The sequence below is a fragment of the Pristiophorus japonicus genome, chromosome 21 (genome assembly GCF_044704955.1).
Source record: "Pristiophorus japonicus isolate sPriJap1 chromosome 21, sPriJap1.hap1, whole genome shotgun sequence".
Taxonomy (NCBI): Eukaryota; Metazoa; Chordata; class Chondrichthyes; family Pristiophoridae; genus Pristiophorus; species Pristiophorus japonicus.
This window is the reverse complement of record NC_091997.1, coordinates 93,548,841-93,564,655: the sequence shown is the minus strand read 5'-3', so window position 1 is coordinate 93,564,655 and position 15,815 is coordinate 93,548,841. Positions and strand designations below refer to the sequence as shown.

General features: G+C 47.3%; 1 protein-coding gene across 1 annotated transcript in view; it reads left to right on the top strand.

Annotated features, from left to right (window-relative positions):
• The window catches only part of cib2 (calcium and integrin binding family member 2), a 625,685-nt gene that overhangs the window by 583,695 nt on the left and 26,175 nt on the right, over positions 1-15,815 (top strand). The window contains exon 4 of the mRNA XM_070864228.1: positions 4,499-4,646. Within this exon, the coding sequence (XP_070720329.1) occupies positions 4,499-4,646 (148 nt within the window). The remainder of the gene's footprint in view (positions 1-4,498; positions 4,647-15,815) is intronic.

Sequence of the window (15,815 nt, the reverse complement as noted above, 5' to 3'; positions counted from 1 at the left end):
CGCCCTTTCCCCATAACCTCAGCCAGTTCCCCCCCCGCCCTTTCCCCATAACCTCAGCCAGTTCCCCCCCCCCGCCCTTTCCCCGTAACCTCAGCCAGTCCCACTCCCCCCCACCCCCCCCGCCCTTTCCCCATAACCTCAGCCAGTCCCACTCCCTGGCCTTTCCCCATAGCCCTGCAAATTTTCACATCGGCGAAATGCTGAAACCAGGCACTAGTGTGCGTGTGAGAGCAATGTCTTGCCCTGCAGTGTTCCCTCCTTTTCTCCCCCCTGGGGTTATTAGCTGGCTTCTCTTTGCCACCTCCCAGCTGCTGTGACTGGAAGTGTTGTAGCAATCCCAAAGGACTGGAAGGTGGGAAGGTGACATGAAGTTCTCCCATCGCTGGAGAAGGGGAGAGGGAGCTGCAGATATGAGACAATAAAACACATAACCATTGGGACGTTGTCCGATGCTAAACGAGGAAAACAACGCCTGGTGCAGCCACAGGAAGCCAGAGAGGGAGGGAGGCAGAGAACAATCGCTTATACGGTATCACTCGAGCCCGTTTCCAATCGGACAAGGAACTGCTGCAGGCAAAGCAATCTCGGTGGAGTGGCTCCCACAGAATGTTGAGATCTGCACGCAAAGAGAAAAGGACAAATACGTACTACTTCAAACCGCACTCTCGCTCTCCCAGAACAACCACTAGATCGTCCTGTACCCTGAGCCGTGGTCCACAGTTGTGAGTTTAACCTGAACTGTTGCTTAATGTTGTTCACTCATTGAATGAAGTATTTGGTTATCTCGATGTCGATAGATTTTTGGACTCGAGGGGAATCAAAGGATGTGGGGATCGGATGGGAAAGTGGAATTGAAGTCAATGATCAGCCAGATCTTATTAAATGGCGGAGCAGGCTCGAAGGGCTGAATGGCCGACTCCTGCTCCTAATTCTTATGTTCTTATGATACCAGTTTCTGTGGTTCCTGCCTAAACATAAGAACATAGGAGCAGGAGTCGGCCATACGGCCCCTCAAGCCTGCTCCACCATTCAATAAGATCATGGCTGATCTGATCATGGACTCAGCTCCACTTCCCTGCCTGCTCCCCATAACCCCTTATTCCCTTATCGGTTAAGAAAATGTCTATTTCTGTCTTAAATTTATTCAATGTCCCAGCTTCCACAGCTCTCTGAGGCAGATTTACAACCCTCAGAGAGAAGAAATTCCTCCTCATCTCAGTTTTAAATGGGCGGCCCTTTATACCTCTGCTCATCATCTGAGATTAAAAACTCTACAGAATGGAAACGTCTTGGTGGAAAGTAGCAGTAATGGCGGGGTGAGTGGGCAGTAATGACAAGATGACATCCTACGGCACATTATTAATACAGGGAGCAGGGTGCGGCAGCCAGGCCCGGAAATCGTCGCGGTCCCAGCCTACAAGACCATCAGCAGGCCGGGGTCATTGGAGGGAGCAACGTACGGTGGAAGGCCACTGCAGGGAGCAGCATGTGCTGCTGCAGGAGGGCGCCGGCTGACTGCAGTGCGAGCAGGTACAGCAGGAGGGGCGAAGGAGTGGCAAGAGTTTGTAGGGGGAAGTGGCCGGGGCCCAGAAGAGGCGAGGGCCCAGGGGCAGCACGGGCCAGCCCACACTGCAATATGTGCACGCACTGGATCCATGCAGCAGAGCTGGTCTCCAGTCATCCTGTTTAACCCTTGCCATTGGACCAAGACCTAGCTCTGTCAAGCCCGTGTGATGGCTGGTGTGCAACGGCCACCCCACGTTAAAAAAATCCACGCACAGGCATCTTCCACCCTTCAGGATGTAGTTCAGGACCTGGAATATTAGGTCCTTCATTGAAACACCTGTGAACTCATCCCTTTTTGGCGTGGAGGCAAGTCATCCTCACTTCGAGGGACTGCCTATGATGATGATGATTAATACAACAACAACACTGGATGCAAGAAAAGAATGAAAGACAAGTGTTTCTATAATGCCATCTTCAGGTCATCCCAAAGAGCTTTAAAGCCAATGAAGCCCTTTTGTAATGTGGGAAATGCGGCAGCCAATTTGCGCACAGCAAGCTCCCACAAACAGCAATGTGACAATGGCCAGATAATCTTTTTAAGATGTTGTCTGAGGGATAAATATTGGCCAGGACACCAGCAGGGGGCGGGAAGAACTTCTGTACCCTTCTTTGAAATAATGTCAGGATCTTTTGCGTCCACCTGAGAGGGCAGACTCTGGTCTTGGTTTAAGATCAGATCCAAAACTTGCAGCACCTCCGTCAGTGCGGCACTCCCTCAGCACTGCACTGGGAGTGCCAGCCAGGAGTTTGTGCTCAGCTCCCTGGGGTGGGACTCAAACCCACAACCCTGTGACTGCGAGCTGAGAATGCTGCTCACTGAGCCACAGCTCACACACCAGGAAACACGAGGGCACGACTGGCTGCTATTTATATTTTAGAAGGCCCCTTCACGACTGCAATCAAGCGCAGAACGGTCGATTTACACTCTGGAATCCTGCAAAACGTGAAATATTCTCCCCTTCCGCTGTTCCATGGAGTCGATCCCACCTCTGTGCTCAGGGTCGCAGGGACGTTCTCAGACAATTCCTACTGCTCCCAACATGCCATTGCTTCCACCAGGAGCCTGCCAGGAATAGTTAAAGTTCCCTGATCCAGGAAGACTTGCCAGGATGCACACTGGCCAAGTAAAGCAGGCACATAGCCAGCACGCTAATGACCAACCACCCCACCCCCACCTTCGACCCGTAAAGTGATCAAATCCTCCTCCCTGCTCTGTGAAGCCCTTGCCTCTGACCTGATACCTCGCTGCTTTTTCACACTTCCTCTGATGAATTTTGACTTGTTTTGAGGTCCTCCCATGCTGGATCAGAGTCATGCTGGACTGAACCATTGATGGAGGGGGAGAGGGTCTAATAGTAGGTTGAACAGTATCAATGTTGCAGAATTCAATCAAACAAATCTGAATATATGAGTTATTAGCAAAAATGGATCACGCAGGCATTATCTGAATTGGGAAGGGACGGGACCATCGACAGTCACATCCATCAATCCTACTGCCTCCTCACAGTCTGCTTTTACACATTGTTTTAGGCACATGGCAACAAGAGCGGGTCAGAGGCTGGGTATTCTGTGGCGAGTGTCTCACCTCCTGACTCCCCAAAGCCTTTCCACCATCTACAAGGCGCAAGTCAGGAGTGTGATGGAACACTCTCCACTTGCCTGGATGAATGCAGCTCCAACAACACTCAAGAAGCTCGACACCATCCAGGACAAAGCAACCCACTTGATCAGCTGCCCATCCACCACCTTCAACATTCACTCCCTCCACCACCGGCGCACCGTGGCTGCAGTGTGTACCATCAAAAGATACACTGCAGCAACTCGCCAAGGCTTCTTCAGCAGCACCTCCCAAACCCGCGACCTCCATCGCCTAGAAGGACAAGGGCAACAGACACATGGGAACACTACCACCTCCACGTTCCCCTCCAAGTTACACACCATCCTGACTTGGGAATATATCGGCCGTTCCTTCATCGTCGCTGGGTCACAATCCTGGAACTCCCTCCCTAACAGCTCTGTGGGGGCACCTTCACCACACGGACTGCAGCGGTTCAAGAAGGTGGCTCACCACCACCTTCTCAAGGGGCAACTAGGGATAGGCAATAATGCCGGCCTTGCCAGAGATGCTCACGAATGAATGAATAAAAACACAATCGGATTCTGCGCAAAGACAAATTGCAGGAATGTATTGCCGCTGCAGGAGCGCGCACTGCACAACATCGTGTTTGACAGGTGAACTGTTTACTGTTTGTGGCTTTCTAACGGGTTTTAAACTCCATCTTTCTGACCTGCACTAAGCCACCAAGCAAAGATCCCCCCAGAATGGTTCAGCGAGCATGGTACTGACAGCAAGGAGCAGTGCTCAGTACTAACAGCTGAATAACCTTCCTGCCCTGGGGGAGTTTGCCTCAATCAGCAGTGGCTGGGTGACACAGTCTAACTCTCGAATCAGACATCACCCAGTAAACAACAAAATGACATTAGAAAATGTAAACACTGTTATTACCCGTCGAAGATTTCTGTTTAATGGCTTGCTGTGAAGGTGGATTAAGGGGTCCCGTCCTTACTGCCAGTTTATCACTCCTGCAACTTTGGAGATATTTACAACTCGCTGTTTTATTGCTTTCATAAAAATGTATCTGAATCTGATTAAGTTCCTGGATTAGTTGGGATTCTGACTGTGTCCCACTCTCTCCCTCGATTAACACTGTGAAGCAGGCTGCACATCTTGCACATCGTAACACAGTGAGCTGTCACGTCCCAATCCGCACAGCACTGGGGAACTGTAATCAGGGGTTAATCCATTCAGAATGGATACTGCGAGAGGTAATGGGAGATTAACCCTTTGTGAATGAATCCAGTGAGGAGGACTGTAATAATGGAGACAAGGTGCAAGGATTTTGTATAAAAACAAGGCTGTCTGTTTTCACAGGAGAATCCGTTCAAAGAACAAATAGTGAAGACCTTTTCGGAGGATGGTGAGGGGAACCTCAGCTTCAATGACTTTGTGGACATGTTCTCGGTGCTGAGCGAAATGGCTCCCCGAGAGTTGAAGGCCATTTACGCCTTTAAAATCTATGGTACAGTAACCACTTCCTTCACTTACTGAACTGCTTGCAATTTCATTCAACAGAACAAAACAAAGAATAATACAGACATAAAACACACCAGGGTTCTGACACACACAGCCAGAATACAAGTTGCTCAAGCTTCATGGGATATGTAACGCTATTCTATTTAAAAATAGTCACATTTCCTGTAATATTTATGTTTTAGTCTGTGATTTCACAGTAATACAGTTACAAATAATCTACTCCTGCTCCTAATTCTTATGTCCTTATGTAAGTAGCATGGTTTATGTTGTAAAGAGCATAAGAATTTGGCCCCTCAAGCCTGCTCCACCATTCAGTGAGATCACGGCTGATCTTCTACTTCAACTCCACTTTCCTGCACTGTCCCCATATCCCTGATTCCTTTAATAGCCAAAAAATCTAGCGATCCCCATCTTGAATATACTCAAAGACTGAGCCTCCACAGCCCTCTGGGGCAGAGAATTCCAAAGATTCACCACCCTCTGAGTGAAGAAATTCCTCCTCATCTCTGTCCTCTGTCCTCTGAGACTGTGACCCCTGGTTCTAGACTCCCCAGCCCGGGGGAAAGACCCTCCCTGCATCTACCCTGTCAAATCCTGTAAGAATTTTATACTTTTCAATGAGATCACCTCTCATTCTTCTAAACTCCAGAGAATTTTGGCCTAGTCTGCAAAATCTCTCTGTAAATGGACTTTCAAAAGACATTTGGTAAAGTACATATAATAGACCTGTTACCCGTGGGGTTGTGTCTGCGAGGTATGAAATTGGTGAAGGGACAGAAAGTAAAGAGTAATGGTGAACGGTTGTTTTTCAGACTGGAGGGATGTCTACCATGGGATCCAGGGCACAGTGGCAAGTTGGAGATATTCTGGTTGAAAGAAAAAAGCTTTCATAAACACATAAAATCCCAAAGTGCTTCATAGCCAATGAACTAGCTTTGACGTGTAGTCACTGTTGCTATGTAGGCAAATGTGGCAGCCAATTTGTGCAGGGCAAGATCTCAAAATCAGCAAGGAGATAAATGCCCAAATAATCTGCTTTGGTGGTGCTGGTTGGAGCATAAATTGTGGTCAAGACATTGGAAGAGTTCCCCTGCTTGTCTTTGAGAAGTGCCATGGGATCTTTTACAGCCACCTGAAGAGATGATATGGCCTTGGTTTAACGATCCAAAATTGGCTCAGAGGCAGGAAGCAAAGGGTAATGGTTGATGGGTGTTTTTGTGACTGGAAGGCTGTATCCAGTGGGGTTCCGCAGGGCTCAGTGCTGGGTCCCTTGCTTTCTGTGGTATATATCAATGATTTAGACTTGAATGTTGGGGGTATGATTAAGAAATTTATGGATGACACTAAAACTGTGGTTGATAATGAAGAAGAAAGCTGTGGACTGCAGGAAGATATCAATGTACTCGTCAGGTGGGCAGAACAGTGACAAATGGAATTCAATCTGGAGAAGTGTGAGGTAATGCATTTGGGGAGGATTAACAAGGCAAGGGAATACACATTAAATGGTATGACACTGAAAAGTGTAGAGGAACAAAGGGACCTTGGAGTGCAGGTCCACAGATCCCTGAAGGTAGCAGGACAGGTGGATAAGGTGGTTAAGAAGGCATATGGAATACTTGCCTTTATTAGTCAAGTCATAGAATACAAGAGCAGGGAGATTATGCTCAAACTGTATAATACACTGGTTAGGCCACAGCTGGAGTACTGTGTGCAGTTCTGGTCACCACATTACAGGAAAGATGTGATTGCACTGGAGAGGGTACAGAAGAGATTTATGAGGACGTTGCCTAGATTGGAGAATTTTAGCTATGAGGAAAGATTGGATAGGCTGGGTTTGTTTTCTTTGGAACAGAGGAAGTGGAGGTGTATAAAATTATGCAGAGCCTGGATAGAGTGGATAGAAAGGACCTATTTCTCTTAGCAGAGGGGTCAACAACCAGGGGGCACAGATTTAAAGTAATTGGGGGGAGGTTTAGAGGGGATTTGAGGGGAAATGTCTTCACCCAGAGGGTGGTGGGGGTCTGGAACTCACTGCCTGAAAGGGTGGTAGAGGCAGAAACCCTCACCACATTTAAAAAATACTTGGATGTGCACCTGAAGTGCCGTAACCTACAGGGCTACGGACCAAGAGCTGGGAAGTGGGATTAGGCTGGATAGTTCTTGGTTGGCCGGCGCAGACACGATGGGCCGAATGGCCTCCTACCATGCTGTAAATTTCTATGATTCGAGGATTATATTCAGTGATGTCCCCCAGGGGTCCGTTGGAGCCTCTGCTCTTTTTGATGTATATTAATGACCTGGACTTGGGTATACAGAGCATCATTTCAAAGTTTGCAGATGACACAAAACTCGGAAATATAATAAATAATGACGAGGATGGTAGCATACTTCAGGAGGACGTAGACAGACTGGTGTAATGGTCAGCCACGTGTCTGCAGTGTGAAGTGATTGATGTTGGTAGGAAGAATGAGGAGAGGAATGTACATTAAATGGCAGAATTTAAAGGGGATGCAGGAACAGAGAGACCTAGGGAGTATATGTACACAAGTCTTTAAAGCTGGCAGGTCAAGTTGAGGCTGTTAGAAAGGATAGGGAATTCTGGGCTCGATAAGGAGAGGCCTAGACTGCAAGAGGGAGATCTGGCAAAGCACGAGTTGGCCCAGCTCTGGACCTCACACATTCTAAACACAACTAAACTTTTCTTCAATGACTGATTTTCTGATTTTAACGTAATTTATAATTATTCCATATATTATTTAATTTTATTTAAATACAATGAATCTTGCTTATACTGAATGTACTATTGTAGAATCCTTATTGTAGTATTTACAATGTAAAGTGAATTTATTTTCCCGAGTTTTTCGCTTGGATCTATTTGCTGCACATTTTGTCTGCCGCTTCCGACCCGAGCCATTGACTTCCTTTTACTCTTCCTTCTCCCACTTCTCTCTTTCCTTCCCTGGTCAGTATCTAATGACAATATGCCGCCTCTCATCTGTCCTGTCTGGTATACTCGGTCCTCCACAATCCTTCCACCAACTCTTCATTACTCTTCGACATTCCTACTCTGCTGCCACCGCCCCAGGCTTCACTCCCTCTGACACAGGCCTGCCCCTTCCCTCTGGGCATCTCTTGGCATTCTCCGAAGGGCCCATCGTGGCCCTCGTTGCTGTCTCCTCACAAGCAGCAGCCCCAACTGTCCCATCCTACTCTCTCACCGCCCTTACCGCCCAGGGAAGGCTAATCTTGAAAATTTCCTCCCCGTCCAACTCATCTCTCCAAGCAATGACCATGTGGATGCTGGCAGTAGATCACCATCACGAAGCCTCTCAAAATCTCCTTGCAGAATGTCCGTTCACTTGCAAACAAGGCCCTTGCCATCCATGACCTTATCGTGGATGACTGCATCGACATTATGGCACTAACGGAAACTTGGCTGAGGGATAATGACACACTACCTTTAATCGAAGCCTCCCCTCCTGGTTATACCTTCCACCACTTGCCCCGCCGTGGTGGCTCTCGTCAACAAATCATACCTTGGTCTGTCCCCCCTACTCCTCCGACACTTTCTCCTCCTTTGAACATCTTGCTTTATTCCATCCCTGTCGCCTCTCATTCAACATTCTCCTTCTCTACCGCACATCCAAGTATGATTTAAAAATGTTATCACGGATATATCCTCACTGCTATCCTCCCTCAACTTCTGCACCGAGCGACTTCTCATCCTCGGTGACTTCAACCTCCATCTCAATTCATCATGCTCTCTCTCCTCTTTCACTACTGTCATGCCCTCCCTTAATCTCTCCTCCATGTAAATTCCTCAACCTTTATTCACGGCCACCCCCTTGACCTTGCAATCTCTCGTGGCCTTGCTATTCTAATCGTGTCAATTAAAGATAAAGCCATCTCTGGCCATTTTGTCGTATCGCTCTCGACCCACATACCCCTTCCCCCCCCCACCCAAACCTACTCCCGCCACTGGAAAAAACTCTCTCCAAACTCTCTTACAACTGCACTTATCAACTCAAAACTGTCCTGCCTTTGGCCCTCTTTTAACAATGACATTTCTGCAGCCACCGCTCTGCTCGACCATATCCTCCTCACCACCTTTGATGTCCTAGTCCTTATTAAAACCATTACTCTCTCTCACGCTGGCCGTTAAAGGTTAAAGCCCATGGGAGCCAGGGCAAAGTGGCAAGTTGGATCCAAAATTGGCTTAGAGGTAGGAAGCAAAGGGTAATGGTTGATGGATGTTTTTGTGACTGGAAGGATGTTTCCAGTGGGGTTCTGCAGGGCTCAGTACTGGGTCCTTTGCTTTTTGTGGTATATATCAACGATTTAGATTTGAATATAGGGAGTATGATTAGGAAGTTTGCAAACGACACTAAAATTGGCTGTGTGGTTGATAATGAAGAGGAAAGTCATGGGCTGCAGAAGGATATTAATCTACTGGTCAGGTGGGCAGAGCTGTGGCAAATGGAATTTAATTCAGAGAAGTGTGAGGTGATGCACTTTGGGATGGCTAATAAGGAAAGGGTATACACATTAAGCCATAGGCCACTTAATAGTGTAGATGAACAAAGGGACCTTGGAGTGCTTGTCCACAGATCCCTGAAAGTAACAGGCCAGTTGGATAAGATGTTTAAGAAGGAATAAAGAATGCTTGCTTTTATTGGCCAAGGCATAGAATATAAGAGCAGGGAGTTTATGCTTAAATTATATAATACTTTGGTTAGGCCACAGCTGGAGTACTGGTCACCGTATTATAGGAAGAACATGATTGCACTAGAGGGGGTGCAGAGGAGATTTACTAGGATGCTGCCTGGAATGGAGAATCTTAGTTATGAGGACAGATTGGATAGGCTGGGTTTGTTCTCATGGAACAGAGGAGATTAGAGGAGACCTCATCGAGGTGTATAAAATATTGAAGGCCCTGAACATAGTGGATAGTAAGGGCCTATTTCCATTGGGGGATGGGTCTATTACAAGGGGGCATAATTTTAAGGTGGTTGGTGGAAGGTTTAGAGGGGATTTGAGGTGGGGGCTTCTTTACCCAGAGGGTTGTGGGGATCTGAAACTCGCTGCCTGGAAGAGTGGTGGATGCAGAAACCCTCATCACTTTTAGGAGATGGTTGGATGAGCACTTAAAGTGCCGTAACCTGCAGGGTTACAGACCTAGAGCCGGTAATTGGGATTAGACAAGATGACCTTTTGTTGATCAGCACAGATACGATGGTAAGTACTGCAGGGAATAGAATATGGCCAGGGTCTTCTGGACTAGTTTTGATCACCTGGATCACCAGAAAGGAATTTTCCCAGATTTTTTCTCCCTAAATTGGCCTGGGTTTTTATCTGGTTTTTGCCTCTCCCAGGAGATCACATGGCTCCGGTTGGGGTGGAGTGTAGAATGTTTCAGTGTAAGGGGTGTTGAAGTTGTGTGGGGTGGACTGGTTGGGCTGGGTGCTCTTTACCTTTCTGTCATTGTTCATTGTTCATTGGTTTATATGTAACCTTCAGGGCTGCTGACCGAGGGCCGTGCGGCTCTTTGTCGGCCGGCGTGGACACGATGGGCCGAAATGGCCTCCTTCTGCGCTGTAAATTTCTATGTTTCTATGTTTTCCCCCTGGTATAGCCCTCATCTTTGCCCCCTCAAGTCAAAAGGGCACAGACTTGAATGGATGTGGCGGACAATTGGTTTAGTCATTCACTGCCAAATCTGGCTCAAACACACAACATTATCGGTTCCTACTCTTGTCTACAAAAACTGCTCACTATTCCAGGATCATTCTGGAATGTGAAAATAACCCCCGGCTACAATTCTCTACTGCTAACCATCTCCACCGCACTCGACTCCAACAACAATGAGGAGCTCATGGACTTTTGTCTCACAGATTGAGACCATCCAATCAGCTGCCTGAGTTGCCTTCCTTCATCTTGCCCACCAGGCCAAACTTCATCTGAGGCTCCCACCTGCTCTAGCCCTAAACTCGCATCATTCTCTAGTTTCTCTTTGATCTCCCCTCTTGATCTCTCCGAGCTCATCCTGTCCATGAGACCCACTTCCTGCTCCCTTGACCCTATTCCCACTAAACTGCTGACCACCCAACTTCCTTTTTTGGCTCCCATGTTAGCTGACATTGTTCTCCCTCCTCTCTCCTTCAAATCTGCTGTCATCACCCCTCTCCTCAAAAAAAACAACCCTTGACCCCACTTTGCTTGCTAGCTATCGCCCCATTTCCCAACCTCCCTTTCCTCTCCAAAATACTTGTTCGTGTTGTCGGCTCCCAAATCAGTGGCCATCTTTCCCTGAATTCAGTGTTTTAATCCCTTCAATCTGGTTTTCGCCCCTGCCACAGTACCAAAACGGCTCTCATAAAAGTCACAAATGACACCCTTTGTGACAGTGACAAAGGTAAACTATCTCTCCTCGTCCTTCTGGACCTGTCTGCAGCCTTTGACACAGGTGACCTCTCCATCCTCCTCCAACGCCTCTCCACCACCATCCAGCTGGGTGGGACTGCACTCGCCTGGTTCCATTCTTATCTATCTAATCGTAGCCAGAAAATCTCCTGCAACGGCTTCTCTTCCCACTCCTGCATCGTTACCTCTGGTGTTCCCCAAGGATCTCTCCTTGGCCCCCTCCTATTTCTCATCTATATGTTTCCCCTTGGCGATTATCTTCCCGAAACACTGAGTCAGTTTCCACATGTACGCTGACGGCACCCAGCTCTCTACCACTTCTATCGACCCATGCTTGGTATCTAAATTGTCAGATTGCTTGTCCCACATCCAGTACTGGATGAGCAGAAATTTTCTCCAATTAAATTTTGGGAAGACCGAAGCCATTATCTTTGGTCCCTGCCACAAACTGCGTTCCCTAACCACTGATTCCATCCCTCTCCCTAGCATCAATCTGAGAATGAACAAGACTATTCGCAACCTTGGTGTTATATTTGACCCTGAAATGAGTTTTCAGCCACATATCCGCAGTATAACTAAAACCGCCTTTTTCCAACTCCGTAACATTGCCCGTCTCCGCCCCTGCCTCAGCTCTTCTGCTGCTGAAACCTTCATTCATGCCTTTGTTACCTCTAGACTTGACTACTCCAATGCACTCCTGGTTGGCCTCCCACATTCTACCCTATGTAAACTTGAGGTCATCCAAAACTCGGCAGCCCGTATCCTAACTCGCACCGAGTCCCGATCACCCATCACCACTGTGCTTTCTCACCTCCCGGTTAAACAACGCCTCTATTTCAAAATTCTCATCCTTGTTTACAAATCACTCCATGGCCTTGCCCCTCCCTATCTCTGTAATCTTTTTCAGCCTCACAAGCCCACAAGATGTCTGCGCTCCTCAAATTCTGCCCTCTTGAGCATCCCTCATTATAACTGCTCAACCATTGGAGGACGTGCCCTCAGTTGACTGGGCCCCAAGCTCTGGAACTCCCTCCCTAAACCTCGCCGCCTCTCTACCTCTCTTTCCTCCTTTAAGAAGCTCCTTAAAACCGACCTCTTTCCTGCCTTAATTTCTTCCCTTGTGGCTCAGTTTATCTGTTTTGTCTGAAACACTGCTGTGAAGCATCTTGGGACGTTTTATAGAACATAAGAAATAGGAGCAGGAGTAGGCCATACGGCTCCTCGAGCCTGCTCCACCATTCAATACGATCATGGCTGATCCGATCATGGACTCAGCTCCACTTCCCTGCCCACTCCCCATAACCCCTTATCCCCTTATCATTTAAGAAACTGTCTATTTCTGTCTTAAATTTATTCAATGTCCCGGCTTCCACAGCTCTCTGAGGCAGCGAATTCTACAGATTTACAACCCTCTGAGAGAAGAAATTCCTCCTCATCTCAGTTTTAAATGGGCGGCCCCTTATTCTAAGATCGTGCCCTCTAGTTCTAGTCTCCCCCATCCTCTCTACATCCACCTTGTCAAGCCCCCTCATAATCTTATACATTTCGATAAGATCACCTCATATTCTTCTGAATTCCAATGAGTAGAGGCCCAACCTACTCAACCTTTCCTCATAAGTCAAGCCCCTCATCTCCGGAATCAACCGAGTGAACCTTCTCTGAACTGCCTCCAAAGCAAGTATATCCTTTCGAAAATATGGAAACCAAAACTGCACGCAGTATTCCAGGTGTGGCCTCACCAATACCCTGTATAACTGTAGCAAGACTTCCCTGCTTTTATACTCTATCCCCTTTGTAATTAAGGCCAAGATTCCATTGGCCTTCCTGATCACTTGCTGTACCTGCATACTATCCTTTTGTGTTTCATGCACAAGTATCCCCAGGTCCCGCTGTACTGCAGCATTTTGCATTTAAATAATAACTTGCTCTTTGATTTTTTTTATGCCAAATTGCATGACCTCACACTTTCCAACATTATACTCCATCTGCCAAATTTTTGCCCACTCACTTAGCCTGTCTACGTCCTTTTGCAGATTTTTTGTGTCCTCACACATTTTTCTCCCATCTTTGTATCGTCAGCAAACTTGGCTACGTTACACTCAGTCCCTTCCTCCAAGTTGTTGATATAGATTGTAAATAGTTGGGGTCCCAGCACTGATCCCTGCGGCACCCCAATGGTTACTGATTGCCAACCCGAGAATAAACCATTTATCCCGACTCTCTGTTTTCTGTTAGTTAGCCAATCCTCTATCCATGCTAATATATTACCCCCAACCCGTGAATTTTTATCTTGTGCAGTAACCTTTTATGTGGCACCTTGTCAAATGCCTTCTGGAACTCCAAATACACCACATTCTTTTACTACGTTAAAAGCGCTATATAAATAAAAGTTATTATTATTTTAGGAAGGACGTCACGGCTTTGGAGAGGTTGCAGAGGAGATTGACCAGAATGGTCTCAGGGATGAGAGACTTCAGTTATATAGAGAGACGGGAGAAGCCGGGGTTGTCTCCTTCGAGCAGAGAAGGTTAAGGGGAGATTTGAGAGAAGTGTTCCAAATCATGAAGGGCTTTGATGGAGTAAATAAGGAGAAAGTGTTTTCAGTGGCAGACGGGTCAGTAACGAGAGGACACAGATTTAAAGTGTTTGGCAAAAGAACCCGAAGGGGAGAGGAGGAAACATTTTTACGCAGCGAGTGGCTATGATCTGAAACACGCTGCCTGAGAGGACGGTGGAAGCAGATTCAATCATGGCTTTCAAACGGGAATTACATAAATACTTGAAGGGGTAAAATTTGCAGGACTATGGGAGGAAAGCAGGGGAATGGGACTAAATAGATAACTAGTAGAGTGGAAAGGGGAGAACCAGTGGATGTGGTGTATTTGGACTTTCAAAAGGCATTTGACAAGGTCCCGCACAAGAGATTGATGTGCAAAATTAAAGCAGGTGGTATTGGGGGTAATGTACTGACGTGGATAGAGAACTGGTTGGCAGACAGGAAGCAGAGAGTCGGGATAAACGGGTCATTTTCAGAATGGCAGGCAGTGACTAGTGGGGTACCGCAGGGCTCAGTGCTGGGACCCCAGCTATTTACAATATACATTAATGATTTAGATGAAGGAATTGAATGTAATATCTCCAAGTTTTCAGATGACACGAAGCTGGGTGGCGGTGTGAACTGTGAGGAGGATGCTAAGAGGCTGCAGGGTGACTTGGACAGGTTAGGTGAGTGGGCAAATGCATGGCAGATGCAGTATAATGTGGATAAATGTTCTCCACTTTGGTGGCAAAAACACGAAGGCAGAATATTATCTGAATAGCGGCAGATTAGGAAAAGGGGAGGTGCAACGAGACCTGGGTGTCATGGTACATCAGTCATTGAAAGTGGGCATGCAGGTACAGCAGGCGGTGAAGAAGGCAAATGGTATGTTGGCCTTCATAGCTAGGGGATTTGAGTATAGGAGCAGGGAGGTCTTACTGCAGTTGTACAGGGTCTTGGTGAGGCCTCATCTGGAATATTGTGTTCAGTTTTGGTCTCCTAATCTGAGGAAGGACGTTCTTGCTATTGAGGGAGTGCAGCGAAGGTTCACCAGACTGATTCCCGGGATGGCAGGACTGACATATGAGGAGAGACTGGATTGACTGGGCCTGTATTCACTGGAGTTTAGAAGGATGAGAGGGGATCTCATAGAAACATATAAAATTCTGGCGGTACTGGACAGGTTAGATGCAGGAAGAATGTTCCCGATGTTGGGGAAGCCCAGAACCAGGGAACATAGTGTAAGGATAAGGGGTAAGCCATTTAGGACTGAGATGAGGAGAAACTTCTTCACTCAGAGAGTAGTTGACCTGTGGAATTCTCTACCGCAGAGAGTTGTTGATGCCAGTTCATTGGATATATTCAAGAGGGAGTTAGATATGGCCCTTACGGCTAAAGAGATCAAGGGGTATGGAGAGAAAGCAGGAAAGGGGTACTGAGGGAATGATCAGCCATCATATCGAATGGTGGTGCAGGCTCGAAGGGCTGAATGTCCTACTCCTGCACCTATTTTCTATGTTTCTATGTTCCTAAAGCTCTTTCAATCATGGGCCGAGTGACCTCCTTCTGTGCTGGATGATATTATGGTTGCAATTGGGCCCCTATTTGTATAAATGTGTCAGGCTCTGCCCGTCATACACCTGAAAAATTAGGCATTTTAAAACAGCAGTCGATCAGTGAAATAGCGGGTAATTCACCCTCTCCATTTAGCTGGCCCCCTCCCCAGTCTCCACCAGTCGGAGGGAGTTAAAATCCCCTCCTTAGGAATGAAAATTGGACTTGCCGTATGCCGGACACGTATGGCAGGCCCTCCTCTCAGGCCTGGTGTGTGTCCTGTCGATTTAAAAGGCCCATTTGGGAATCCCATCTGCTTCTCAATGCCGTGTTTTCTTCTCACACCGCCACATCCAATCTGTTAATAGCAAACAGCTGGGTTCTGTATTACCGCAATCTTTATACAGACTCCCCATCGAGTGCAGACCCTGAAGGGGGGAGGACGTAACTCAGTGGATCTCTCCAGGTCAAAGGTCGCTGGCCTCTCCAGGCGAAAGGTCACTGATCTTTCCTGGTCAATGGACTCTGACCAATCCTGGTCCCATGTCACTCTCCTGGAAGTCCTTCCCTTACAGCATTGTGGTAACCTGGGCTGTCTGGACCTCACTGAAATCTGAGGTTGAAGATAACGTCGTTGACCAT